Source organism: Naegleria lovaniensis (genome assembly GCF_003324165.1).
Source record: "Naegleria lovaniensis strain ATCC 30569 chromosome Unknown tig034, whole genome shotgun sequence".
Classification (NCBI taxonomy): Eukaryota; Heterolobosea; class Eutetramitea; order Acrasida; family Naegleriidae; genus Naegleria; species Naegleria lovaniensis.
The window spans coordinates 62,357-90,037 of NW_025407857.1; the positions used below are offsets into that span (position 1 = coordinate 62,357).

The window sequence follows — 27,681 nt, forward strand, 5'->3', positions numbered from 1 at the left end:
TGTGGAGAAATCAAAAACAGAGAAAATAACAAGTCGAACGATGGCGAGAGTTCTTTTGAATTTTTTCAAACTTCAATTTTTTACATCATCCATCTTCCTGTTTGAGGACCTCTGCTTTGCCACCAAAAACATCAGCCACAAGAGTTGTAGATACAATCACAGCAACAATTGCATCAGCAAACGAGTTTTATTCAAAAGAAAAAAAGATAAGCAACTTTCAAGAAGCCAAAGTTATTCCATGTCATCAAAGTAGTCATCCTCTTTCTCGTAAGTTGTCGTTTCTTCAATAATTTCAGATTCTTGGAGGGCAACCCAACTTGGCCAATATAAAATTGTAAAGAGCCAAACGTACAAGCTGTAGAACATAAAGTATGACAAGAACTGTGCAGCGCTGTTCCAATCCTTACTGAATACATATAAAAAGATTTCTACAATGGTACCAATGACCATGATTGTGGTGAGGAACCAAATGACCTTGCCACGCCAAGCATTACGTTTTGGTAATAAATTCATTCGATGCTTTTCAATTACTCTCATGAGGTAATAAACCAAAACGAAAATATAAAGGATCATGAGAAGGACAACAATAATTCCCAATGTTTGATAGGATGTCAAACCTTGAACAATATTTAAACTGTATCCAGGATCCTCTTGCTCTTGCAATCTCACATAGGTGAAGGTTGTAATGACAAACACAAACAAAATAGAAACAAGTACAATCTTGGGAAGGTAGAACCACAGGAAGGATCGATCCTTTTGCGCTACTACTAGGGAGTGTGTAAAAACTAAAACCGTAAACATGAGAACGCATAAAAAGCTCACAATGAAAATAATGTTAATAAAGGAAAATGCCCAGTTGCCTCCAGTGAAAATCAAAGCAAAAATAGGGTTATTGTAAAGAGTGAGGAAACAAAGTAGCAAACCAATCCATTTCTGTTCAGTAGTCCAGTTCACAAAGTAGCTTCTTACAATATTTGCTACAATAAATGCAACTGTTAGTGGAGCTGTTATGCAAATCATAGAGTATCTCCAGCCCAATTCCCAGTTTGCATATGCATAATTGTAACTCTCCGTTTCAAAACCGATATATCCAGAATTAATAAGTCCATTATCGTATAATTCTTTAGCGTTGAGGAAAGATAATCCTACTCGATAATTGGTGTATCTAATGTGTGATTCATAGAATAGAGCAATGGCTACACATTTCTCTGAAACTTCCGTACATATCAAAGATCTCGTGTAGGTACCATTCACAATTCGAGTCCATTCCTCCGAGTAAGAATTTCTTCCAAACAATTGTAAGTAGAAGGTAAGATCTAATTTCTGGAAACCAAAACTATCTTGTGGTGATTTAGCATTTTGTATCGAAACGTTAGATTTCAAATAACAGTTAAAAGTAATTTCCTGATTCAAGGCAGTATAGTTTTCTAGCGTTTCAATATAAATTGGTTCTTGTCCATAGAACACTGAACGCATGTCTTTGATATCTGAAACTAAACCCCAAAATGGTGTTGATGCAGTATTGTTGTTGGTATCAACTTCTATTGTCGTGAAATGTAAAACTTTTGGTCCTGCAAATACTCCTACCAAAATAGCAATAATGAAAAGTACGGTGGCAACTATGAAAAGAATCAAAACTGCCCACCACGGAAGAATATCAATGAGAGGCTTGTAAGTACGGGACCGATCCTCGCTCTTGCAAAGCCGAACTATAATCTCTCTTAAACCCATTATTTCTCTAAAGAAATTTGTTTGAATGCACCCAAAGCAACACATATACTAGAACAAATGGCCGTTGATGATCAATCTCACTCGAACGGATAACGGAGATGATGAGTCAATTGATGTTTTCTCTGAGAATATATTATTGTTATATCTATGATATTCACTTGTTCAATCAATCCTTGTCGTACACTGCGAATGATCGAGGCCAGTTAATGATGATGAAAGTATGGCACTCACAGACAGCAACGGGAACAGTGAGTTTTTTAAATATTTTTTTGTCTATTAATTTGATTGAAAATGGAAGGTCGTGTCCGGGTCTGACAATTGAAAGTGAAGGTTGAGTTAATCACAATTATTAATAATAGATCTCCTTTACAATTAATTATTTATTGAGTTTGGGAAGTAATTTTCCTTGCTTATGTAATGATTGAGTGTCAGAAAAGCCTCCAATGAATTCATTGTTCACCCAAATTGATGGAACTGTGCCCATATTGGTCATTTCTTTCAATGTGTTTTGATATTCCGAGCCATCCTTCATTGTATCCAATTCCAAAACTTTGTATTCAACTCCTAATTCCGAAAAGAGTCTCTTTGCTATCGATGATATTGAAATTAAAATGTCAATATTAAATTATTATTAATAACAAGAAAGTGTAAATCTCTCCGAGACTCTTGCACACAAATCTTACCATTGCTACAATAGGGGCAGTAAGTTTTCGAGAAAATAACGACCTTGTTTTGTGAAACCAAATTGTGAATTGCTGTTTTGATGGACATGATGAGGACTGTGTATGATTTGATATTCGAGCTATTTTTTAAAGAGTTGGTGCTGTACTGTATAGGTGACAACAACACAAAGGTTTTAATAAATGCTCAAGTCCCACGAGACAAAGGACGAGGAGGACGTATTAATTGGCAAAAAGCCGATAATTGCTGTCCATATTTCTCCTCAACACGCAAAACGGAGAAGGAATTTACGTTCTTGCCACTCGTTGAGAACGTCAACACTTGTTGTCGAGCGAATAGCAACTTTTTTTGTTACTTGTAATCCAATTCCAACCACACAAAAATAGAAAATTAAAACAATTAAAAAAATATGCCTTCATTTTCCAAGAAGTTTTCTGAGGCCATTCAAAAGAAAAAACACTATGGCAGGGTGGGCTCTGAATCTCCGTTCAATTCTAGGAATCAGTTAAATGAAGAAGATTTGAAAGAAAATGATGAAATACACCATGTTTCCGATGAAGAAGAGCTCGTATCGAGTAGTACTCGCCCTGTAAATACGAACAATCATCGAGCTTTGGAAACACAATACAGTCCAGCAGTAGATGGACTAGGTATACGAATGTATGCATCCCGAAATGCGGAAATGGATATTGAAGGAGCTCGCATGATAGACGATGCTTCAACACTCATTGTTGAATCACCCAATGATTTGGGACGTGGATTTATTACAAAAGAGTCGTTTTTGCATACATCTATTTCGTCTTCTCGTCAAGTACATTCTGCATATAATATGAAAAGCGCGGGCCAATCCTCGTTCAAGCAAGAAAACCACAAATCATTATCTTCGAATCAGCTTACGAAATCTAATTCTGTAAATAATATTAGCCAGTCTTCGTCGATAACCTCACTAGCTGGCATTCTTCCTACTGGATACACTATTAAGAAAAAACAAAGTTTTAGACTTTTTCCTTCCATTACTTTAGGTCGCAGTGAGGAAAACGATCTTGAAAACAGGTGAGTTAACGAAATGAACACACAATGATTAATATCGGAATTATTTCACGCAAATAGCGGAAGTGTGTTTTTTGATTTGGAAAAACCAAAAAAATCCGATGAAAAAGACAAAAAGAAACTCAAGAAGAAAATTTTTGTTTGCATGTACAGATCCTCCATTTTACTCATTTCTTTCTTTCTGTTATCAATTTTTGTATTTTTTACTGTTTCAGCTGTTAATTCTGCGGACGATGATGGATATTACACAAATGGAAGTCCCACAACGTTGCTATGGATATCGGGACTTGCCATGCTACTGACACTTTGCATGATTTTTGAGCTAGTTGCAAATGTTGCCATGGTGAATGTATTTAGAAACTGTTTAAAACTACGGAAACCCTCTGATATTTTTCATTATGATTCCTATTTTGCAACTTTAGTGTATAGATGTGCAGTTTTTTTGCTCTTCTTCTCACTATGTTCTATCAATTGGATATGTTATTCATTATTTTTTGAAAATAGGGATCACTTAGCAGGCTGGGTTTCTCTGTACCTTATGATTCCCTTGTTTGGATTTTTAATTATTTCTTATAAGCAGTACTCCACTTTGAGGAGTGACATTGTTGATTTTGAGCATCACGAGGAGCACTTATTCACAGGCAGAAATGTGTTGTGTTGCCTTTCTGGATTTATTTTAAAATTTATTGCTTTCATTAGTTTTGTTTCAATAGGAACTATTATGATCCTGTTTACCATTCAATCTATTGCTCTCATTGATGACATGATGCCAGAACCAGGAAAGAAATGGGCCATTACCTTAAATCATCATACTTACAAAGTCCATATGTATTGTGAGGGCAATGAAAAAACATCTAACGTGGTATTGATTGATGCTGACATTGGCATTGCTTCTCCATACGAATATATGAAAAAATTAGTGTCAACACTTGCTTTGAGCGGATTGCGAGCTTGCGTCATTGAAAGAGCTGGTTATGGATTTTCAGACACTGGACCTTTACCTCGAGATATCAACAATACTGTCATTGAAGTGGTGAATGCAGTGTATGAATCAAGAATGCGAGTTCCTTTTCTTTATATTGCTCACTCTGCAGCTTCGTTTACTGCTCGAAAATTAGCAGCAGAGCATCCCGAACTTTTATCCGGAATGCTATTACTTCATCCAGCACATGAAGATTTGGAGAAGGTCATGTTGAGACAAGTCAAGAATTTAACTGATGCTGAAATTTTAAAAAGAAAGAGAGACAGAGATTACATTGATGACACCATTCGATATTTAACACCAATTGCTCTACCAAGACTTTTCAAATATTTTCATGTCGAGTTTTTACTAGAATACGAGGACCCTTACGAGCTGTATTATATGAACGGGTGGAAAAATTATTTCTTTTCCTTACTGAACATTACAGAGCAGAATTCAATCAATCGAAGAATTATTTTCCAAAACAAGTACGCTGGATGTGTTTGGAGTGAACTGAACCATTTTCTGACAGACTCTGCAGATGTTGTGAGAAATATGAGGCCCAGTAATGGAACAACCACCATTCCTGTTGTGATTCTCACCGCAGGAAATCTTCTCTATGGGGATTGTGTCTCCAATCACTACCAAGAAGACAGCCTAATGTGTGTACATTTTCACAAGTGGAGAGAGGGAAGGCAACAAGCACTTCTCAAATTGCATGAAGATTTGGCGCAACTATACAAGGCTGAATGGTACATCATCGAAACGTCATACGACATTCCAATAGACTCTCCTGAAATTGTCACAAATTATGCCAAACGCTTGTTACGGATGTCATAAATGAAATTGCCTCTCGATACGAATAATTGATTAGTGAATAAATGTAATTGGCTCATACATGTGGAGTTTGTCTTAATAAACACTTTTGCATGATTCAATGGATTTTGTTACCAAATAATTTTGTCTTTAGGAAGTTCGGTTAAGGGTTTCAAGTCTGGATGATCTTCAAATATTGATTTCACCATGGTTATTCGTCCAATAAAGTTTGTATATGAATAAATATAAAACAATGCAGGAAATTCTCTGAATAAATTTCTATACCTCCGCTTATTGGAGTCCTTTTTAGCCGTCGATTCTAATAAATAATGACTATTTGTTTTGTAAGCCTTTTTCTGCTGCTCAGTTAATCGATCCACATTGAAATTAGTCAATTGTTCAGTGAGAGAAGTTAACCATTTCTCACGACTCCAATTTCTGCCATTTGATTTCGAATTAGGCGCTAAGGTGACCTGCTCATTGGCGGAGCTACTTGCCACTGATGAGGTAATGGTGACATCTTCTATGCTATCATCATCTTGATAAGTTGTTGAACTACTCGTAACTCCCATGGACTGATCTTCCATCATGTGTTGCTCGAGCGACGAATCTTCGTCCTCATCGCTGACTAAAACAACAACTTCGCCACTGTCAATACTATCCATGATGGTAGATGAATTTCTTCCAAAAACAAAAGAATCGGAGCCATAAGAATTCAACGAATTCTTCACAAATTCCTCACGCAATTGTGTTGATGTAGATCGTTCGTTGACATCCACTTTTGCAAACCTCTCTTTTATTTTCTGTGCGTTCTCAACAAAAAGTTGAAAGTCATCAAAAAATTCTTCACTGTGATTGGTGAGAAAAGACACCAAGGCTTGGACCGAGGTTGGAGTTGCACCTAAACCCCACGTTCGTAAACGTTGTAAAAATCCTCTCAAATATTCTGCCTTGTTTTGAACTTGTTGTTGTTGGCTAGATGATGAATCTTGTATTTTCCTCTTTTTATGCTCCTCAAATTCCGAAGATGATGATGGAGTAAGATGTTTTTTTGTTGTTGGATGATCATCTTGTGTCGAACTTGTTGGAGGATCGGAACCAGAGATCATCGCCAGGAAAAAACGTATTTTTTGTTGGTGATGAGAATTTCATCAAAAATTTAAAGGCGCACAAATACAACCAAAAAAATTACCTTACCTGCTGAAAGGGATTTTGGTGCCGAGCAGTATGCAACAACCCTTGTTGTCCTGTACCAGTAACGGATCATCTTATGCTCAAGAAAGTGTTATGAAGGAAGATCCAGAAAGAAGCAATATGCAAGGATGGATGGCCAATATTGAAAATGATCCCTCACTTTGGAATGATCATCAAGAGATTGCTGATATCATCAGCAATAAAGTTTCTATGAACGATTTGGAAATGTCTGAGGAAGAGAGAATTGAAAAGTTGAAGAAAGAAATCGCGTTATTGAGCGGGAGCATTAGAGATCAAGAATTAAAGGCAAAAGCGATTTCCCAAAGTCCCGGTTCAGTGCCTTATGGAAATAACAAGGCATTCAACACATCTGATGGGTTAATAATCGCCTCATTAACAACAAGTGGGTCTGTATCATCACCCCGACTGTTCAAAAACAGCTTGGACACTTCCTCATCAACCCTTACCGTGGATGATCTTGCAGACTCTCCATTTGTAAAAGATTCATCTCTTAGTCCTCAAAAGAAGGGCTCTCAATCCTCAGAGGTTGATAAATCTTATCAATATTATCTGTTCACCAAAAATCAGCTTTCACTGGCGGTGGAAGAATTAGAAGAGCAACGACTGGTACTGGAAGAAGAGGGTTACTTCACCCAAGCTGAGCAAGTACACGAAAAGATTAAGGAAATATACAAGAAAGAGGCCTCAAAAATTGAGATGTCCTTCGTCAATGTTGTAAACGCCCTTAAACTAGAACTTGTATCAATAATGTCTAAGGAGATGGATGCATTTGAGCAAGTTTGGAAACAAAAAACATCTCAGTTCGAAGCCCAAGCTAAAGATTTGCTTGGAAATACAGCTCAAAGGCAGAATGCAGAGCTAAAACAGACTGAGCAAGTGATGAGACAGCAAATGCATATTCACAAACCAAAGTTTTCAAAAACAGTCTTGGAACAACGTGCAAGAGTATTAACCCTTGTAAGAACTAAGAATTACAAGCAAGCAGAAACGCTTAAAAATCAATTAATTCCTCTCGAGCTCAAAGAGATTGAAAAATTCGAAAGACACCAAGAAGAAAAACTGAAGAAGAAACTCTCTTATGTTGAGTCAAGACATAAAATGGAAATGGATGTTCTACATCAAAGAATAATGTCTGGTAGACGAGAGCTTGAAAACATCAAAAGAAAAGAGCTTACTGCTGTCACACAACAACAAACTGTGATCATACAAGAATTCGAAAACAAGCACAGGAAGGCATTATCTCAGATAAAACAATTTATAAGCAAGCTTGAAGGAATTGTTTCCACAAAGAGAAGAACAGTATGCAACTTTTTTGACACCTTACCAAGGGAAATTGAAACTTTTAAAACCACTTATTCAAATTTACTGGAACAGCTGAAAGAAGACTTCAAAAGAAATTATCCTCTAGAAGGATCCTCACAACCTCAACAAGAACAACCCAATCGATCGTCTGTTGAGAGCAAGTGGCTGATTGTAGAAAATAATTTCGACCAATAACAATATTTGCTGGTAATTGCCTCGTTTAATTTAAACCTTAGTTTCGACATTAGGGTTGTCAATTGGAAGCTGGCAATGATTTGCGATATGAATCTTAACAAATTCAAGTATTTCCAAAATATTATATTGTGTCAAAGAAGTGTCCTTCCTTTCCTTTCCTTTCCACAAATAAATTGGCATCTTGATATTTTCTACACCATATTCTTTCATTAATAATAACAATTCCTCAATGATCTGATTAGATTTTGGCATGATATTCAGGTTCATGTCCATCAAGAAAGTTCTTCGATTCTTAGGTGATTTGGGACAGCAAACAAGTAACTTCTTAACTAGCTTACAGTGGCGTGCAAGAGCTTGGTGAACTCTTTCCACTCTTTCAACCGTGAAATCGTCGAACGGAACTTCAAATGTGAAGACATCTGACAGTTTAACATCTTCGTCAGTCCAATGCTTTGTCAGTTTTTGTGGAGATTCATTGGGCTGATATCTTAAAACAAGACCGTCTGGAGTATTTACGAATCCAGTCGGTATGATTTTTAAACCTGTTGTGTTCGCAGCCATCCTATGCGCCTTTACAAAACTGTCCTGTGCTTTTTGTCTTTCAATCTTCATCTCATGACTCTCATACCAAACGCCAAACACCTTGCAAAGAAAAACAGAATTGTCAAATTCCTTTTTTTGGAGAGCCTTGTTCACACTTGCCCTCGAAACTATACTTCTTGCATTGATTAACGATTCAGGGAATACAGTGTTTTCAAAGGAGGAGTTGGAAGTAAAAGCCAGTGCTTGTTGACTTGATCGTCTCGCCGATGATGGGCTTGGGAGTGAGGTTTTTGGGCTGTTACTCAGCTCCTTCTTGCTGAAAGATGATGAATCAGAAGCAGAGTGTTCTTCAATTTCTATCACCTCATGCTTTGTCAAAACTTTTCCAAATTGTTGAATAAAAGAATCGTCTGAATTCATGGAAGTGTTGAATGAGCTTTCGTTAGTGGTCTTTTGTCTTGGTGTAAAAGATGTGTCCGACGACATATAAGATGGTTCCGTTTCAAGAATTCTTGATGAGGTCTTGGAAGGTGTTTTAGAAGGTGTTTTGGTGATTCTGCTTGGAGAAGAAATGTTGGAAGTTACATGTGGCTCTTTCACAGTCAATGTTGTGTGAAGAGCAAAACTAAGAATGAAGTGATTAATCTTTCCATCATGCTCGTTTGCTATCCCAGTTGAATTGGTGTCGTCAAAATAAATGTTTTCTGATTCTTGAGCTTCAAAAATCTCCTTTAGGATGTCACTGTTTAGTTGCAAGCTACTCTTTGCTGCAAAGGCTGCAATAACATTTCTACCGTTTTCATCAATTATCTTCAAATCTGAGAAGTAATCCATTTCTGCAAAACCTAAGTGCTTCAACAAAGCTCCCCTTAAAGTTGACATCCACAATGGAAATGCTTTTAGCTCGTTATGAATCTGGTTTCTTGAAAAAGGACTCTGCACAAATAACAACGCCATAATAATGGACAATTCAACCTTTAGAAGCTTGTTCGCAACGTTGGTTGAACTAAGCTGCTTTTGCTCGTTTGTTTTCGTTGATTCAAGACAAGCTTTCAACAATATAGATAAAGACTGGAAATGGGAAACTACTTCTCTTGCCAATCGTTGATCAGAAGGAGCAAACTGCAAGAGATACCTGAATGCACGCGTTGCAAGGGAGGCAGGTCTTGGTGAGCACTGTTTCAGCACTCTAATGAATGACTTCCAATAACCTTTTTGAATGAATTCTTCATGAACGAGAAGGACAGGGTCGTTGGATCCAGCTAGATTTGAGGTAAACAACGTTTCTAATAGTTTACAAGTGGCTTCAAGCACATCTCTGGAAGTTTCTTTCTGTAACCTGTCGTTTAGTACTTTGCACAGCGTTGGGACGGAAACAAATTGAAATGCTTTTGGTTCGGTTTTAAATAAAACCTCTAACAACTCTGCACAAAGGGCTCTAACTTCAAGACTTGGGTCTGCATTAAGCACCTTGACACAAACTTGAATCGCGTTGTCCTTCAACATTTCTTCAGGGAAGGAAGAGCTGAATTCTCGTAAAATGGCACAACAATAACATCTAATTAATTGGTTGGGCTCCTGCTCCAAGCATTTCAGGAACCTTGGAATTCCTCTCTGAATGAGAACAGCTAACCTTCCAACCTCATTTCTTACAACAAAGAAAAACAAGCATTCTGCCACAGCTAGTCTCAATTCTTCATTTTCGATCGCATTTCCAACAAGCGAAGGATCACTTGGTTCACGTATTTGGTCGCTAGAACTCAAATAATCAAGCATGATTTCGACTCCATGATCTTGAACAATGCTCTCAGCACACAACTTGGACAGAGATTTTATCACCGACTCACCTAATGTTTCCATGTACAAATTTCTTGATTCGAAGGAGCAAATACTGATCAACTTGCTTAAACATTTCAAAGCATATACCTTAAGATGATTCAGCAACTGATCAATTTCATTAGCAATTTCAGTTTGTGCACTTTGATCCATTGAGAATTCGTTAAGGGCAGATGGTCTAAAATAGGAAGGGAGAGCAATATAATCGAGAAGCAACGAAATGATGGACTGTTCTGAAAAGTCCTCGTTTTGGCTTGATCCGAATACAAGATGCTTGAGTCTGTTCGGCTCAGGGTCTGAAGACAGCAAAGTTAAAGCCAGTTGGAAGCACTCAAGGGCTTGATCAACGAAATCCATATTCAAGTCATCATCTAGCTGGTTTAAATATCTTTTTATATTACTAAGGCAAGACCCAAGGCATTCACAAATATTTGCCAAGCACTCCATTTCCTCTTCAACGGAGGGTGCTTGGAAAGGTACTTCATATTGAATCTGATGTCCCTTTTCTTCAGAATGAGGAGAGCTTTTGGAAGCGGTTCGTTCCTTACTTCCTTGCTTGGGTGATAGCACAACACCATCATCAGCAAACATCGAAGGCATGATAACAACAGCTTTGAGAATTTTTTTGCTTTTTGGTGATCTCAAGCGTTGAAAGCAGCAGAATTTCAGTTAAATTATATCAGCACCTTCTTTCCTCAACTGGTTAAAGTATTTTTCGTCCAAATTTACTTCTCGTGAGCCCAATTAATATTATCTCTATTCAAAATTCAATTCACCTCTGATGAACTCAAAAAAACCGTTAACTTTTTTTCCCGCCTTGAATTGAAATTAAAAAATAGTCCAACATGTCTGGCTTTAATTTTGAAGATCATACAGACATCAACACTGAAGATTTGAACACAGATTTATCGTCTGTTTATGAACCTAGATGGAAACGAAAACAGAAACAACGTCCTCAATCCGCTACCATAGACCAAGTAATGGCTGATGTCATGGGCTCTTCGACAGCAACCTGTAATAGCATGATCAGCAGTTGCTCATCTTCTTCGGGACCCAATAATTCTCTGGATCAAAGATTTATACCATCCAGAAGGACCTCTCAAGATATGGATATTTGTAAATTTAATTTAATGAATAATTATATGGAGGATGATGATAGTAGTAATATTATTGGTAGCAGTGGCAGTGTTAGCTCCTTAGAATCAGCATCCTCCTCTTCCGACAAGGAAAATATGCACAACAAAATTCTAGAGCAGCGTCTATTTGATGGTAAAAAGGTGAAAGACGCCAAGATTTTAGCCTTGACCGAGAAGGCACCAAAAGCACCCTCAGACTGGCACAATAATTTACGTGTTCTTTATTCTCAAAACAAAATATTTCCTGGCAATGGTGTCTCTCAAAACAATAATTCGAGAAAGCAAGTGACGTCAAGACATATTCCTCAAACTCCAGAGAAAGTACTTGACGCTCCGCAAATGATTGACGATTATTATTTAAATTTATTGGACTGGAATGCAAATAATGTACTAGCCGTATCTCTTTGTGAAAGTGTGTATTTATGGAATGGTGAAACTGGAGAAATTAACAAATTGATGTCTTGTTCTCAGCAAGACAACTATGTCACTAGTGTTTCATGGGTAGAAGATGGAACGTATTTAGCAATAGGTACCAACTACAATGATGTACAAATATGGGATGTCACAAGAAGCAAACAAATAAGAACTATGAAAGGTCATACCCAGAGAGTATGCTCATTGTCTTGGAACACATTCATCTTGTCAAGTGGAGGAAAGGATGGCAAAATACTTAATCACGATGTAAGGCAAGCAAAACATTTAATTACCACTCAGAGTATTCATCAAGATTTTGAAGTTTGTGGATTGAAATGGTCGCATGATGGTAATCAACTTGCTTCTGGCGCCAATGACAATATTCTCAATATTTGGGACAAGTCTCTCTTGTTGACACAAAGTGAAATAATGCCTAAATTCTCGCTTAGAGAACATGTTGCTGCTGTTAAAGCTTTGGCTTGGTGTCCTTGGCAAGCCAATCTTTTAGCTTCTGGAGGAGGCACAAGCGATAGAAAGATGATGTTTTGGAACACCCAAACAGGTACCTTACTTAACACGATAGATACTAATTCTCAAGTTTGTTCCTTGATTTGGTCCAAAAGTGATCGTGAGATTATTTCTTCACACGGATTTTCTCAAAACCAGCTCTGTGTTTGGAAGTATCCATCGCTGGTAAAAGTAGCTGAATTAACTGGACACAAGAGCAGAGTTCTTCATATGGCTCAAAGTCCTGATGGAACAACAATTGTTAGCGCTGCAGGAGATGAAACATTGAGATTTTGGAAAGTTTTCAGTCCTATCATACATGCTGATAAATTGACTCCATCTGAGCATCAATCTGTTTTAGCAACAGCACCCAGAAACATGCGAAGCATTAGATGATTTCTGGCTTTGGCACCTTCCATGATTAAAGCTAATCACGTTCATTCTCAACTTCGAAATTTCGTTTCTCCAAAAAAATGCTCGACTCCCTGTACTTTGTGTTTTCTGCGGAAGACTTCGAATTTGAAGAAAAGATAGCAGCCAATCCTTTCTTCTTGAAGACTTGGTTGGCATACATACAATACAAACAAATACAACAAAATAATCATCCCAACTACAACAACATTATTAACGCGTTATTTGAACGTGCACTTTCATGCTTACCGGGAAGCTATAAGTTATGGAACATGTATCTCGATGTCCGAATGACCCAATGCGAACACTTACATCCAATAACCAGATTGGATACTATCAAGTATTCATTTTCATCATTTGATGGAGATTTAAATGGCAATTACACAAGATCGGGCATTCCGAGCAATGATGTCGAGAAAGGGTTAGAGCTGAGAATCATCGAGAGTGTCAATCAGGTTTTTGAAAATTGCTTGATCACCATGCACAAAATGCCCACAGTTTGGCTGAAGTATTTAAAATTTGTTGTGAGAACACAGCCAACAATCACTTTGGTTCGGATGATAATGAATAGAGCTCTTCAGGCTCTTCCTGTCTCTCAACACGACATTGTTTGGAGGTTTATAGTTTGGGAATGGGTATTAAATGAACGTTCAAAAGTTCCGAAAGAAACAGGATGTAGATTGCTTAAAAGATTTTTAAAATTAGAGCCATCATTTATCGGCCAATACTTGGAGTATTTATCAAAAGTTGGTTGCTATTCTGAGATATGTGAATTACTGATGGGAATTCTTGGCTATGCCTCTTCGGATGGGATCAACTTTGGCCCCATTCATGTTGATATTGCCATAGAAAAAGCAGCCGCTTACTATTTGAAAGAACACTCGTCGTTACACGTTTGGGACCAACTTTGTACTGTTGTTGCTGATCATGCACAACAAATCAATATTTCACACTCTGTGATTGAATCTATTCTTGTTACTGGAACAAAACGCTATCCCAGTGAAATTGGAAAGTTATGGACAACTTTAGCACAGTATTATATTCAGCATGGAAAGTTTGATGCTGCCATTAGTGCATACGAAAGTGGGATGTCCAGCGTTTCGACTGTTAAGGATTTTAATTTAATATTTGACACGTATGCCAAGATGTTCGATGAACTTATTAAGTTTCATATGCAACTGCTGGAACAAGGTGTTGACGAACAAAATCGACAAGAACTTGGTCTGGAAGTTTTAATTTCCAAGTACGAAAATTTAATGGATCGAAGATCATTTCTTCTAAACTCTGTCAAGTTAAAGCAAAATCCAAACAACATTCATGAATGGCACAATCGATTGAAGTTGACAAAAAATAGAGAACAATTCAACTACAAGAATCCAAACCAAAAAATAGATGGCATCATTGGTTGCTATGAAGAAGCCATTTCCAATATCAATCCTGAAAATGCAAGCCATGGAAAAATTTATTCTATATGGAACAGCTATGCAAGGTTTTTCGAGGTAGAGTTGCATGATATCGAAAAGGCAAGAAGCATTTACAAGAAATTTTTGAATAACATTAATTTTCATGGTTATTCCGCCACCACAATTGATATAGAAAAAGTTGTGTGTGATTATGTTGAAATGGAAATCAGAAATCGCAACAACCATGAAGCACTATCTATATTATCAACTACTACACAGTCTGGTGAAGATGTTCTAAAGTCATCTTGCAGAAAATCGTTGGCGGTATGGAATCTGTTCTTAGATCTTGAAGAGAGCTTCAACAACAATATCAAGCGAATGAAAAGAGCCTACAACGAAATGACAGAATTGAAAATTGTCACTCCAGCTACAGTCATCAATTTCACACAATTTCTAATTGAAAACAGATATTTTGAAGAGGCCTTTTCCGTTTTTGAGAGGGCTACATCATTATTCAACTATCCACAAGTGTTTCCTATTTGGTCTCACTATTTGCTCCAATTTATTTCAAGATATCAACATACCAAATTAGAAAGAACAAGAGATTTATTTGAGCAAGCACTATCTCAAATGCCCTTCTATTCAAAAGAAAGAGCTAGCCAACAATCGGGAAAAGCCTACGTTGTAAAAAACTCCCATGCCAGAGATTTCTTTTTACTTTATGTTAAATTTGAGGAAATGTTTGGTATGAGCTCTAAATCAGTACGGATTTTCGATAGGGCTGTTAAATCTGTTTCTCCTAATTCCCAAGAGCAGTTTCAACTATATCAATTATTTATCACACGTGTTAGTGAGTTATTCGGAGCTGCTAAAACCAGAGAGGTTATGGATATGGCCCTTAATCAAGCAGTGGAAAACAACGATGCATCACATCAATCTAATTCCTTCATTCGAGATTTAACATTGAGATATATCTCCATTGAACTTAAACTGGGAGAAGTAGACCGATGTAGAAGTTTATTTGCCTTTGCTGCCTCCTTCTGTAATCCAGAAATTCAAGAGCACTTTTCAAAACTTTGGGAGAGATGGGCAAAGTTTGAGAGGCAATTTGGCAACGTTGAAACCTTCAAAGAGATGCTCAGAATTAGAAGGTTTATTAAACAGCAGTACAACGCAGAAACATCGTCTTTCTCCAACCAGGGGTTACGTTAATTCTAGCTTGTTTTCGTTATCATTATCACTCCTTTTTCTGTCAAAGCCTCTAAGACAGAGCTATGGGAGACAGTTATAAACACTAGAGTTGGATTAATCTTATTTTCTGGAAACTCTCCTTCTTGCAAATAAATTCTTCCAGAATTGGTAACAAATGCGATTGCTTTTGGTCCCGTTGTTATTCTTAATATCTGCTCTCTTATTGTTTTGGCAACAACGTCTGACAGTTCATACATCCCAGTACCATCCCACTTCAAGAAGACATCCTCTTCCATAAATAGTTTGTGTTCACAGAAGGCTCGTATTATAAAGCAATTGTTGCAACAGGAAATCGAAACAGAAATATAAGGGAAAGGAAAGTTATCATTGAATCCTATCAATTCGTTCAAATCATACTCCTCAAACAATGGCTTTTTTGAACCAGCAACCACTCCCCCAACAAATAATTTTAGCTGCGATGCAGAAAAAGCTACAGAAAAGAATTGGCCACACTCTATATCGTCAATTGCATGTTTTGTCATTACATCGTTTTCAATGATGTTGCTCGTCCTTCTATGAGAGGTAGTCAAAAATAGCTGCCCTTTATCCTGTTGTCCTGAAACAAAGACCCTGTGATTAGCATCCAGCATTAGACAATGGTATCTTCCAACTGCAATTTTCGTTATCACTTTTCCCTCTAAGCACCCGCAAACTTTGGTTGGGTCATAGATATTGCTTTCCTTGGATTTGAACCCTAAATTACATTCTTCATTAAATCCAACAACAAACACCTCCCCAACGTCAGTTAAAAAAAATGTTTGGTTGTATTTACATATGATATTTTTAACCTTAATCTGATGTTGGTTGAAATATTCAATCACATTGAGATCTGCTTGTTTTACTGATTTACCAAGCGCAAGCTGTCCAAAGAAATTGCTTCCGACAGCAAAAATTAGGTCCCTGCATCGGATAACAGAATGATGATCACCAGACGAAACTGCCACTTCCCCCACCGACGATGAGGCAAGATATTTGTTAATACTTTGTGTATTAGTCACAAATTCTCCAAATACATTCTCCCCAAATGTTGTTAATGAAAGTTTTGAGGCCATTTTTTAACAATTCACAACGATTACTGTACTGTAAATTAAAGCGGGGAATGTTCATTGGAAGCTTGACATCTGGGTTTGCTGTTATTAACTGTCATAAATCCAACAGATTCCGTCTTTAAAAACGATGGCTTTGCATAACACGGTATGTTATAACAAATTTCGGTGGACTACTGTTATTTGTTGGCAGTGTGATTCTCTTCAATTTACTATTTCTATTTATTCGGACAAATGACAATTCAACAACTTGTGAAGTAATTGCAACAATGAATATGTTTCATTATTTTTTACCTCAATCAAATAATACAACCGTTTCAAATACCAAACAATGTCGTTTAAATGAAATAAAGGAACACAAATTTCTTTTTTAAAATATATTTTCACGTTATTATTTATGTTTTGTAAATTATAACAATATTTGTAATTGGAATAATAATATTTATAATTTAAATATAAGTGATCATTGATAACGAAAATGTTGTTTGAAGAAATATGCTTTAAATAATAGATGAAAATATAAATATTAAATGATGAAGAACTAGATAAAATTTTGAAGTTTAAAATACCATTCCTATGCAACAGCTTCGTTAGAAAAATAATCTTTCTCCCGTTGATATTACAATTAGAAGTTAAATGAATTAAAGAATGTAATTGATTCTTTGCAACGTTTAACAAATCAATTCTTCTCCAAAATTTAAAAAACAAAATTTTTAAATAAAACATGGCGTTGTGTCGAGAGTACAATTTTTTTCGTTTTTCTAAAGGCGGTCTTTTAGTCAGGAAAAAATGGACACGTCCGTTAAGGTAGGTTTTTGAGGTCAATTTTGCATACATACTCCCTAGGTGGTTGTTGTTGGAGATGGAGCAGTAGGAAAAACATGTAAGTAATTGATCATATCTTATATTCTCACATCGATAGGCATGCTGTATTGTTATGCAAACAATCAATTTCCGGAAGGTACGAACATATTATATTTTCAGCTTTTTGAGTTTAGTGTTGGACGATGTGCAATCATGTAGATTATGTTCCGACAGTCTTTGATAATTACAATGCAAATATGTTATTTGGAAATCAATCAGTGAGCCTTGGGTTGTGGGTATGTTATTGAATTTGATCTGAAATCGAACGAATTGCAAAATTCGGAAGGACACGGTATGTTTGTTATTTCCGTCACAACCTGAAACGTTGATTCCTTTTTTCAAAAGGCTGGTCAAGAGGATTATGATTCCTTGTAAGTAACGATTACAGAGTCAATGTACTGACATCGTTCCAACTGTAAAACAGGCGTCCGTTAAGTTATGCTGAAACTGATGTATTTCTTGCATGCTTCTCCGTCGTATCAAAAACTAGCCTAAATAATGTTAAGCAAAAATGGTTACCTGAAATTAAGCAGCACATGCAAAAAAAGACTCCTATTCTGCTTGTGGGGTTAAAGAAAGATCTAAGATTAGATCCTAAAACCACAAGGGAGGTTTTAGAAGCAGGGGATACAATTGTATCTGAAAAGGAGGGAAAAGACGTGGCAGAGGCTCTGGATTGTGTGACGTATTGTGAATGCAGTGCCAAAACGAGAGATGGTTTGGAAGAAGTGTTTATGAGTACAGTTGCAGCTGTATTAAATCCTCAACAAATATCACACAAGGACGTGCAATCAAAGAAAAACGTGAAAAAGTGTTGTTTGGTCCAATAAATTGGCTTTAATATAATTTTGCACCTCTGTCATATCCAAGCAACAAAAACATATTCATGTTTTGAACCAAAAGCTTTCCTTCATCAATTGATTCAATTCTTCTTAGAAACGAAACGCTTAACAACCTCATCAACTCTGATGAATGTAAGGTACATAATGCAATTGGATAAATACCCCCTTCATTTTCAGGAAAAAACGTCAAAAATTCTAATATTTCCTCTCTAGTGTTGACGTGTTTGATGAACAATTGAAACATGGTAATAAGCTCTTCTTCATTCAACACAGTTGATCTCAACCTTTGAACACAGCTTTTCATGTCAATGATATCTGGTGAAATGTAAGCTTGCCTTTTTCCTGATATATAAGTCTTCTTGTTGTGCTTAAATGATAGTGTAGCTCTCCAAGACAACGCTTTTTTGATGTTATCTGTAATTGGATCTTGTGTCAGTGATGTTCCATGATAGACTTGCTGTTGATAAAGAATTTGTTTTTCTTGATCAAATGCCAGATCGACAATTGATTTTGAGTAAGAATAAAATTTTGATCGAATTAAATCCTCCAGCATTTCAAATCCGTTTGTCTTTGGTGTTTTGAATTGAATTAACACTATTAAATCCTTAATAAACCGTAAGTCGTCTTGTGTCAAATAGCAAATGTCATCGAATGCTTTGGATTTAATGACGCCTACTGTATTTCCAATTGTATCAATGATGTCGAGAGTATCTGTTAACACCGAATCAAAAAGAGTTTTTTCTTGAGAAACTGGTGTTGTTGAATATTTTGCGTCCAAAACATTTGGCTTTGATCCTCTCCGTTTTTTCTTATCTTTCTTTTCTTTTTTTTCAATTTTTTTGAGCTCCTTATGAACTTCTGTGAAGGATTGATTCACTTTAACCTCAGCTTTGTCAATGTCCACCAATAGGTCATAATATTCTTCCCTACAGGCAAACATTGGATTACAAACTCCTACAATATATCCTTCCACATTTAAAAATTCTAAATTAGAAAAGCTGGCATAAGGAAACGTTCGAGTTCTTAATAAATTATGCATTTCAGGAAACATGGCAATGGCAGAGAGAACAGCATTTACAACTTGACCTGCTAATTGTTGGGAGCTGAAAAATACAACCCGTTTCTGATACAAAATTGCATTATAGATTAACATGGTATCCTCTTTGAAGGTACTAACTAGTCTGCAAAGACTAATTTGCGTTATTCCGTTGATCCGGTATTGAATCTCGTTTTCTGATAGACAGAGAGGGATTGAAAGAGTAATGTTGTCTACTCGATTGCCGTACTGAAATGAAGCTGTATGGTTGTAATTGGTAAATTTTGTCTTGGCCACGACATATCTCCAGAAAATGCGCTCTTGTTCGGAATAAATAGAGGTGTTTGAAATTTTGATCCCGTTACAAGTCTCGAATATATGCTCAACAAGTGTCTGAACAAGATCATCCATCAGTTTGGAGTCATTTGGATCATCCAGCTCTGAAATATCATCTAATTTTCTTCTTTCCTTACTGTACATAGTATGATCATACGCTTCAAAAATTTGATCTAAAGCTTTGCTCAATAAATCTCTGAGAGAAAAGCAATAGGGTTTTTTTGAAGCAATTGCCAAGCTTTTCACTCTTGCACCTCTTCTTACTCCTGTTCCATAAAATTAAACCAATAAATTTGTTCATTATAGTACAAACCTTCATACTTCTTTTGTTTTTGGACATTTAGTACATGATAGAATATTTCATTGCCATCGGACTGTGTGTTTTGTTTACCTCTAAGAAAAAATACTGTTGTATCCTCAACACAGTTGTGAGATCCATCAGGAAGCATTAAATTAGCAATTGAATATTCCGAGTCATAAGGATATGCTGTTGGATATTGTACTTTTAATATTGATCCTTTATCAATGTCGAACTCTGCTAGAAAAATATACTCAATATCCATTTTGTTGATCAATAATGAGAGGATTGTTGTGGAAATATTTTTTTGATGGTGGAAAAGTGATGAGCTTCACCACCTCTTCCACAGCATGTCCTCAGGCAATTAGCAAACAATCCTGTAGCATAAAAGTGGCACACATTGAGCGCTTGCTCTCTACTCTCATTTTCGTTGAATTCATTGATCCCCAAAGAACAAAGAAGCTTGACTCTGAATTTCCGTGGTTGGAAGTTCAAACCGTCCAATCAAAACTGCGTTTCCATTACAACAGTGCGTCGGCAACGTTCTCCTCAACAAAATTGTGAAAGATTTTTGAAAATTGTTGTTGAAAAAAATTCTTCATCTCTCCTACTCATCATCACCATGGTTGAAACATTCCACTTCTCCTCAGAGTCCGTAACTGAAGGCCATCCAGACAAGATTTGCGACCAAATTTCTGACGCTGTTCTCGACGCTTGTTTGAACATTGATCCATATTCAAAGGTCGCTTGTGAAACTTGTTGCAAGACTGGTATGATTTTAGTCTTTGGTGAAATTACCACCCAAGCTGTTCTTGACTTCCAAAAGATTGTCAGAGAGGCTGTAAAAAAGATTGGTTTTGATGACTCTAGCAAGGGATTTGATTACAAGACTTGTAATGTTTTGGTAGCTATTGAGCAACAATCTCCTGATATTGCTGGAGGAGTTCACGTTGGTCGTAAGGAAGAAGAATTGGGAGCTGGTGATCAAGGATTGATGTTTGGATATGCCACTGATGAAACCAAAGAGTTGATGCCATTGTCTCATTTGTTGGCCTCTAACTTGGCAAAGAGATTGACTGAAGTCAGAAAGAATGGTACTTTGCCATGGTTAAGACCTGACGGTAAGACACAAGTTACCGTTGAATACGAGAAGGATGGTGGAAATCTTACACCAAAGAGAGTGTCTACTTTATTGATTTCTACTCAACACGACGAAAACGTCAGCAACGAAGAAATTCAAAAGCAATTGAAAGAACACGTCATCATTCCAGTGATTCCTGCTCATTTGTTGGATGAACAAACCATTTATCACATTAATCCTTCTGGTCGTTTTGTTATCGGAGGTCCACAAGGTGATGCTGGTTTGACTGGTAGAAAGATTATTGTTGACACTTATGGTGGTTGGGGCGCTCATGGTGGTGGTGCTTTCTCTGGAAAGGATCCAACCAAGGTCGACAGATCTGCTTCATATGCTGCTCGTTGGGTTGCTAAATCCGTAGTAGCTGCTGGATTGGCCAAGAGATGTTTGGTTCAAGTTGCATATGCCATTGGTATTGCTCACCCATTGTCCGTTCACATTGACACCTACGGAACTGCTCAAGGTGGCAGAACTGACTCGGATATCTTGGAAATTGTCAAGAAGAATTTTGATTTGAGACCATACCACATTATCAAGGATTTGGATTTGCTGAAGCCAATCTACTCCCCAACTGCTGCATACGGCCACTTTGGAAGATCTGAATTCCCATGGGAAGTTCCAAGACCATTGAAGCTCTAATTGATTTATCCGAATAATAAAAAACCTTTTGTTTCTATTCCAAGTAGTCTCTGTATTTTGGAAACAATTGTACAACCTGCAATCTCACTCATTAAATGGTCCAAGCTTCCAAGAGCTCTTCCAACTTTACTCGGGGATTTTTGCCCTCTCCATCAAACTTGATCTTGCTTGCCAAAGAGTCAGAATTTTCATGCTTGAAAAGAAGAACTTTAGATCTCAAGTCCTGATCCTCTTCCAATTCATTCAAAAATGTTTCGTAATCTTTCCCTTCTGGCTCCATACAAAAATGCTTTAAGGTCCAAATTCGTTGTGTATCCCAATCATACTTTTTTCTTACAATAATCACATCCGGTAATACAAGCTTCTTATAGCTCAATAAATCTTCATTGTTAAGGTTAGAATTCTTCAAATCATATCCGTAAACAATATCTCCAGCCTCAAGTAAATGAGATAGATGACAAAAGGTTTGGATGTCATGTGAAATACCGAGCTCAGAGGTTTTAACTGCAGTCACTTCACCCAACTGAAATCTTCCTGATTGTGCGCTAACAACTCTACCTTTATGATTTCTCTTCATCTCAACATCGTTTATAGTGTATTCTAACAACTGAGTTGATGTCAAAAGCGGTCTAAATGGCGCTTGAAAATAAGTTTGGGCGCTCACCTCAAGGGCTGAACTCACATAAACAATGTTGAATTTTGCTCATCGAATTCCAAGTTAGACGTTCATACTTACTTTTTAAAGTGTAAGGATCGATAAAATATAGAGAATTGGTGACTTTGTAACAAATAACTAGAGGACTTCACAAACATAAATTCATATATAGTTCAATTGCTCACTTACATACCCTATCTGTCCGCTACTATTGTATAATCTTTGAGGAAGGCACACAAGATCACCTGTATAAATAGGCGCAATTTCTATATAATATTTATCTGAATCGTTGTTGGATTCCATGCTTAAAGATGTTCCTTGAACTCCTAATAGAGTAATAAGAAGATAATTATTAAAACTATAATACTGTACCTCCTCCTAGTCTTCCTTTCTGAAAGGCTCCTGTCATAACGGATTTGTTTTGTAAATCTCTAATGGGTAGCAGATTGCTCAGTAGTGTAATAAATTTGATAATATTTGTGCTTTCAGTGTCTTGTGTGGCATTAGCGTTTTGATTTATCTCGTCGTCTACATGTACATTTGGACGGTAGTAAATGTCAAACCCATGAGCCACTTTTTCAAAGGCTAAATGTGGGAATCTTTTTGTGATTTGGTGTTTCAATATGAGCTGTTCTAAATAATATAAAGCTCTCTCATGACTTGTTTTTTGACGTATCTGAACAAGAGGCTTGTCCGATGCAATAATATTGGCTCGTTTTTTCTTTTGAGTTATTCTATTGGCTTTCTTTTTCTTTTTGGAGGTATGGATTTGTTCTTGATAGTTGTTTCCTTCATGAACTTTGGTATCCTCAAAATCGGAAATAGACATCATATCCACTCCTCTTTTCTTTTGCGATGATGGAACATCAGTTTTCTTTGTCGGAGGCTTTTTGACGCCCTTGCCTGTTTGCTTTTGTCTCATTTTTTGTTGAAGGCCATCAATTTCTGTTATGTCCTCTAGAAATTACACTTGCACAACGAGCGTAAAAATGACGAATTGTGCACAAATTTTAATTAAATGTTTGTAAATTTGATTTTACATGTTCCGATGAATGACCGTTACATCGTTCCTGACTGTTTGGTGATGTTTGTTGATTGTTTGTTTCAAATTACACAGCACCAGATCAATTCATTGCGTTCTCAAAAAGTGGCCTGTGCTACAGTTTTTAAACAAATAAACAAATTCCACAATCTTGTCAGAGTATAAGGATAATTTATTGGAAAACTGCATGAGACATCGACTCTTGCAAATGATGAAATAACAATATTCATGCGTGTCAACAGAAGTTAAAGTGATTGATGCAAACGTCATCACTGATCCTCGAGTATGATTTTGAATATTTTGAACAAACTATGCTGAGTGTTATTGGTACAAGGAAGTTAATTATTGAGTGTTTGATGAATTGGCTCCATTATTCTGTTTACCACCATTGGCATCTTCTAGATGTCGATTTCCATTTCTGAATTCATTCAAATAAACAATGAACTTAAATATTTGCTTTAAATAGCGTTCCACTGACATAATTTCCAGAATATTGTTGTGACCTGCATAGTCTATAAACAGAGGTGTGTATTTGTATTTCACCTTTTGTTGAAGAATCTCTCCGTGTTCAAAAGGAACCACCTCGTCAACTTTTCCATGAATAATAAATACTGGACATTTCACTTTGTCTATCCGATCAATGTTCCTAAACATATCAAAGAAAATCTTCTTGTTGGTATTGACTTTAATACGAACAACTGTCGTAAATGGACTTTGAAGAATAACTCCTCTAAAGTTTGAATTTTCTTTGGAAGCAATATAGGTGCTTGGTCCAGTACCAAGGGAGGTACCAAATCTGCATTTCATGAGATTGTGTTATCACATAGATCGATGAAAATAATTGATTTAAATCTCTTGTGATTATCACTGATACGTACACTATTATTCTATCTTCTGAGAAACCTCTTTCCGTCTTTAAATATTTGACGGCCGCTTCAATGCTGGCATACACTCTAGGTTCTGAGCAGCTTACTTTTGGCTCAGATATTCCATATCCTTGATATTCATACCCACAAACATTGATCTTTAAAGAACTGCGAAGAAGCTCCAGGTATGGCATTGTTTGACCTAAGTCAGTGGCATTACCATGGCTGTACAGTAGACAAAGATCGGATCTATTGAAAAACAAGAGAAAATAATTAAATACAAAAATGATTAAACCAGCCGTTTAAAATCACATTATCATCATGATCACAACAGATTTTTCAAAAACAAAATATTTTCAAACCGATGATGATCAACGTACCCTTTACATTCCAAAAACACGAGCGGTATTTTAACGTTCACTTTTTGTCCTCTTTCATCAACAACTTTCTTGTCTTCGCATTCCAGAAAGATGTACTTGTCTGACTTGGTGTAGCTGGCTGGCTCTGGTGGTTGAAAAAGCAAACGGGATATGAGACCGCCCATTTTTACCTTTAAAAATGCCAAACCACACCGAAGCAAATACACTGCGGAAATGTGAGGAACGGGAGAAAACTATCAACGATAAAGAAAAAAGGAAACGTAATGATGATTCAACATCAGAAAAATCATCAAACGAAGATAACACTAAAGGAGGAAAAAAACATAGACTTTCATGGACCAACGAATTACATAATTTATTCGTAGAAGCTGTTCAAACTCTGGGCTTGGAGAATGCAGCTCCGAAAGCAATTAAGAATATGATGGGCGTTTCATACGTAACGGTAGGTACATCCAGTTGTACTCGGTAGCTCATGAGTTTTGATGAAGACCGATCACATCAAAAGTCACTTGCAGAAATATCGGATGCAAATGAAGAAATCTGACGACATCATCTCATCTTCTCCAGCTATGATCAGCAATGAACAGGAGGCAGAGAAGAAGAAAAAGAAGCGAAAGAATCAAACAAAATCGGAAAAGGACAACACAAAGCAACTAATAACTGTTGAGGAAAAAAAATGTACAGAATCGATCGAACCAGCCCAGAATATTGCATCTTGCTCAGCATCTAGTACAGGACAAAGTAGCAACAATTCTATTGGATTTAACAATTGGATGCAATCATCAAACAGCGGATCTAGCTCATCAACAACTACGACACCTTTTACAATGGGGGTGGAACAACACGTTTCAGAAAGAGACAACGAGCAACATCACAACGAGGCTAGTAACAGCAATTTTTCCTTCCTTAAAAAAGTTTTTACTCACAGCGCTGAGTCGTTTCTGTTTGACAACACAAACAGCCAATCTAGTTTTTTAATTCCTTCACTCTCAAATTTAGCATCAGAGGAAATAACAAGTAATCATTTGTCAGTTTTTGCTGAATCTAACGCCAAGGATAATCTGAATATATCTGGACATTCTCTTGGGTTCAACATTCAAAACGATAAAGAATTTGTGACGTCTTCAGCCAAAGAGTCCGAGAAAAATCAATACAGACAAGTAGGTCAGCATACATTGCCACAGCAGACAAATCAGAATAACGGTGAAGCTGTTCAGGCAGACCAAACAGCCACACCACAGGCTACTTCTTTTTTGGAGCAATATTCGTCGTTGCTGTTTGATATGTGTCGAACAGATGAAGAAGTGCGCCAATTATTTCTTGAGGCGAAACATTTAGCAAAATCAGACGATCATTTTATATTCATTCTGCATGGCTTTAGATTAGGGGTGTTGTCTGGCTTACGGATGGCTAAACAACAACACAAATAGAAAGAATCTGCAATCATGAAACACTAGGTTAACAACATTACATAATTTCAGAGACAGTGGTGTTTCATTTCCTCCAGTGGATCATGCTGCGAATAAAATGCAAATTGAAAAAGTGGATTCAGGACGAAGGAATTGTGGTCGAAGAGAGAGGTCATGTTCTGTTGATCTGACAGACACATCCTGCGGCAGAACTTGGAACCGCTGAAGAAAAAAATGACGGCCATTTCTGGTGTTATTGTAACAGGTGGGTTGATCGACAACACTTTTAATTTTGATCAAACTTATTTTCTTCAAAGGAAGCACGGGTTTTATTGGAAAGCATCTAATTCATTTCTTGTTAGAAAAGAATTATGTAGTCATTGCTACGAACAGAAACAACCAACCTTCCATACTGTTGGACCGATCGGAGGAAAATCAGAAACTTGTCCATCATTTTGGCTGCAAGATGGATCAACCTGAAACTCTCCATGATTTATTTGAGACTCATAGGCACGACAGTCAAGCCATTGTTCATTTAGCTGCCATCATGGATTTTCATCCTCTCAACAGTTATTCTTTGAAAAATGGAAAGAAAATCATGGACAGAATGAGATATGTGAACATTGAGGGAAGCAAACAACTGTTTAAGGAGTTTCTAGAGAGCCCAGAAAAGAAAGTGTTTATTTATGCATCATCGCAAGGTATGTATGTTGTTAGTAGGACTATCTACTCACTCATTGAATGTATCAAAATGAAGCTGCTATGGGACCCTCTGAAGGAAGTACTCCAATGGATGAAGACTCTCCGTGTCATCCAGTGTTTGAATATGGAAAATCAAAGCTGGAGGCCGAGAAGGCGCTTCAGGATATGTTACGAGAATATCAGAAAAATCCAATACACGGGGTCAAGCATTTGTATATTTTAAGATTCACAGGAGTAACAGGAAGTGGAGATAGATATGCGGCCTTTGAAATGATACAAGCTTCTTCTTTTGGGTGAGTGTTAATAGTTTGACATATCATATCAAATTAATTTTCATGCACTTCTTTTCCAAAAGAATCAATTCTCTTGCTTATCCAGGCAATTGTGACAAGGGATTAATTTCGTTTGTACACATTGATGATGTTTGTAAAGCCATACAACTATGTTTCGAATACAGTGAAAGAAATTATCAGGACACATTTTCAGAGATTTTTATTATTGGACCTCGAGAATCCTCAACTGTTAAACATATTTTAGATGTTTGTTGTATGAATACCGGTTGGCCAACCCCATTATTTTCAATCCCTCTTCCTGTATTTCGGTTTATGGTTGGGCTGATGAGTCCACTTATTAACTGGGTGAGATGGATGTTTTTTGGAATACAAAGAGCCTCTTTCATGTTTGCATCTGACACCATTGGTATGTTGTTTGTTTAACTTTAATTTATTCACCTCTAGTGTCCAAGATTGTATGGAACAAAATAATGCTTATTCTTCTCAGAAAGCTATTTCAAAACTGAGATACAATCCTTTGACATGCGAAGAAGCTTTCATTAAAAGCATTAAGGAACACATACAAACAAATGCAATTCCAAACCATCAAACAGTCAGAAAAATTCGCATGAGCTTGCTTTTTGGCTCAATTGTTACCGTTTCGTTTTGCATCGTGGGACTTTTGTACATCAAGAAATAATACT

The 27,681-nt window shown here is 36.8% G+C and overlaps 16 protein-coding genes across 16 annotated transcripts; 8 read left to right on the top strand and 8 right to left on the bottom strand.

The window, feature by feature from the left end:
- Positions 1-231: 231 nt before the first annotated feature.
- C9374_008591 (uncharacterized protein) lies at positions 232-1,731 on the bottom strand (the record flags this gene model as incomplete). Its single annotated transcript, XM_044698684.1, has 1 exon — positions 232-1,731. The coding sequence occupies one exon, from the start codon at positions 1,729-1,731 to the stop codon at positions 232-234; it is 1,500 nt and encodes a 499-aa protein (XP_044545231.1).
- Positions 1,732-2,107: 376 nt separating this feature from the next.
- C9374_008592 (uncharacterized protein) lies at positions 2,108-2,502 on the bottom strand (the record flags this gene model as incomplete). Its single annotated transcript, XM_044698685.1, has 2 exons — positions 2,108-2,319; positions 2,415-2,502. The coding sequence occupies 2 exons, from the start codon at positions 2,500-2,502 to the stop codon at positions 2,108-2,110; spliced, it is 300 nt and encodes a 99-aa protein (XP_044545232.1).
- A 319-nt stretch (positions 2,503-2,821) lies between these two features.
- Positions 2,822-5,263, top strand: C9374_008593 (uncharacterized protein; the record flags this gene model as incomplete). Its single annotated transcript, XM_044698686.1, has 2 exons — positions 2,822-3,465; positions 3,523-5,263. 2 exons carry the CDS (start codon positions 2,822-2,824, stop codon positions 5,261-5,263), a joined length of 2,385 nt encoding a protein of 794 aa, XP_044545233.1.
- Positions 5,264-5,370: 107 nt separating this feature from the next.
- C9374_008594 (uncharacterized protein) lies at positions 5,371-6,348 on the bottom strand (the record flags this gene model as incomplete). The annotated part of the gene is made up of 1 exon (XM_044698687.1): positions 5,371-6,348. One exon carries the CDS (start codon positions 6,346-6,348, stop codon positions 5,371-5,373), a length of 978 nt encoding a protein of 325 aa, XP_044545234.1.
- A 118-nt stretch (positions 6,349-6,466) lies between these two features.
- On the top strand, positions 6,467-7,951 carry C9374_008595 (uncharacterized protein; the record flags this gene model as incomplete). Its single annotated transcript, XM_044698688.1, has 1 exon — positions 6,467-7,951. The coding sequence occupies one exon, from the start codon at positions 6,467-6,469 to the stop codon at positions 7,949-7,951; it is 1,485 nt and encodes a 494-aa protein (XP_044545235.1).
- Positions 7,952-7,981: 30 nt separating this feature from the next.
- C9374_008596 (uncharacterized protein) lies at positions 7,982-10,921 on the bottom strand (the record flags this gene model as incomplete). The annotated part of the gene is made up of 1 exon (XM_044698689.1): positions 7,982-10,921. The coding sequence occupies one exon, from the start codon at positions 10,919-10,921 to the stop codon at positions 7,982-7,984; it is 2,940 nt and encodes a 979-aa protein (XP_044545236.1).
- A 254-nt stretch (positions 10,922-11,175) lies between these two features.
- On the top strand, positions 11,176-12,783 carry C9374_008597 (uncharacterized protein; the record flags this gene model as incomplete). The annotated part of the gene is made up of 1 exon (XM_044698690.1): positions 11,176-12,783. One exon carries the CDS (start codon positions 11,176-11,178, stop codon positions 12,781-12,783), a length of 1,608 nt encoding a protein of 535 aa, XP_044545237.1.
- A 77-nt stretch (positions 12,784-12,860) lies between these two features.
- On the top strand, positions 12,861-15,413 carry C9374_008598 (uncharacterized protein; the record flags this gene model as incomplete). The annotated part of the gene is made up of 1 exon (XM_044698691.1): positions 12,861-15,413. One exon carries the CDS (start codon positions 12,861-12,863, stop codon positions 15,411-15,413), a length of 2,553 nt encoding a protein of 850 aa, XP_044545238.1.
- A 2-nt stretch (positions 15,414-15,415) lies between these two features.
- On the bottom strand, positions 15,416-16,504 carry C9374_008599 (uncharacterized protein; the record flags this gene model as incomplete). The annotated part of the gene is made up of 1 exon (XM_044698692.1): positions 15,416-16,504. One exon carries the CDS (start codon positions 16,502-16,504, stop codon positions 15,416-15,418), a length of 1,089 nt encoding a protein of 362 aa, XP_044545239.1.
- Positions 16,505-17,287: 783 nt separating this feature from the next.
- On the top strand, positions 17,288-18,192 carry C9374_008600 (uncharacterized protein; the record flags this gene model as incomplete). Its single annotated transcript, XM_044698695.1, has 7 exons — positions 17,288-17,305; positions 17,345-17,381; positions 17,421-17,459; positions 17,522-17,598; positions 17,649-17,654; positions 17,708-17,733; positions 17,787-18,192. 7 exons carry the CDS (start codon positions 17,288-17,290, stop codon positions 18,190-18,192), a joined length of 609 nt encoding a protein of 202 aa, XP_044545240.1.
- A 7-nt stretch (positions 18,193-18,199) lies between these two features.
- On the bottom strand, positions 18,200-20,139 carry C9374_008601 (uncharacterized protein; the record flags this gene model as incomplete). Its single annotated transcript, XM_044698696.1, has 2 exons — positions 18,200-19,842; positions 19,890-20,139. 2 exons carry the CDS (start codon positions 20,137-20,139, stop codon positions 18,200-18,202), a joined length of 1,893 nt encoding a protein of 630 aa, XP_044545241.1.
- Positions 20,140-20,496: 357 nt separating this feature from the next.
- C9374_008602 (uncharacterized protein) lies at positions 20,497-21,651 on the top strand (the record flags this gene model as incomplete). The annotated part of the gene is made up of 1 exon (XM_044698697.1): positions 20,497-21,651. The coding sequence occupies one exon, from the start codon at positions 20,497-20,499 to the stop codon at positions 21,649-21,651; it is 1,155 nt and encodes a 384-aa protein (XP_044545242.1).
- A 91-nt stretch (positions 21,652-21,742) lies between these two features.
- On the bottom strand, positions 21,743-23,228 carry C9374_008603 (uncharacterized protein; the record flags this gene model as incomplete). The annotated part of the gene is made up of 4 exons (XM_044698698.1): positions 21,743-22,323; positions 22,388-22,452; positions 22,500-22,632; positions 22,679-23,228. 4 exons carry the CDS (start codon positions 23,226-23,228, stop codon positions 21,743-21,745), a joined length of 1,329 nt encoding a protein of 442 aa, XP_044545243.1.
- A 462-nt stretch (positions 23,229-23,690) lies between these two features.
- On the bottom strand, positions 23,691-24,758 carry C9374_008604 (uncharacterized protein; the record flags this gene model as incomplete). The annotated part of the gene is made up of 3 exons (XM_044698699.1): positions 23,691-24,144; positions 24,227-24,463; positions 24,595-24,758. 3 exons carry the CDS (start codon positions 24,756-24,758, stop codon positions 23,691-23,693), a joined length of 855 nt encoding a protein of 284 aa, XP_044545244.1.
- Positions 24,759-25,012: 254 nt separating this feature from the next.
- Positions 25,013-26,024, top strand: C9374_008605 (uncharacterized protein; the record flags this gene model as incomplete). The annotated part of the gene is made up of 2 exons (XM_044698700.1): positions 25,013-25,036; positions 25,083-26,024. 2 exons carry the CDS (start codon positions 25,013-25,015, stop codon positions 26,022-26,024), a joined length of 966 nt encoding a protein of 321 aa, XP_044545245.1.
- Positions 26,025-26,237: 213 nt separating this feature from the next.
- Positions 26,238-27,677, top strand: C9374_008606 (uncharacterized protein; the record flags this gene model as incomplete). Its single annotated transcript, XM_044698701.1, has 5 exons — positions 26,238-26,268; positions 26,321-26,704; positions 26,761-26,998; positions 27,061-27,404; positions 27,451-27,677. The coding sequence occupies 5 exons, from the start codon at positions 26,238-26,240 to the stop codon at positions 27,675-27,677; spliced, it is 1,224 nt and encodes a 407-aa protein (XP_044545246.1).
- Positions 27,678-27,681: the final 4 nt, after the last annotated feature.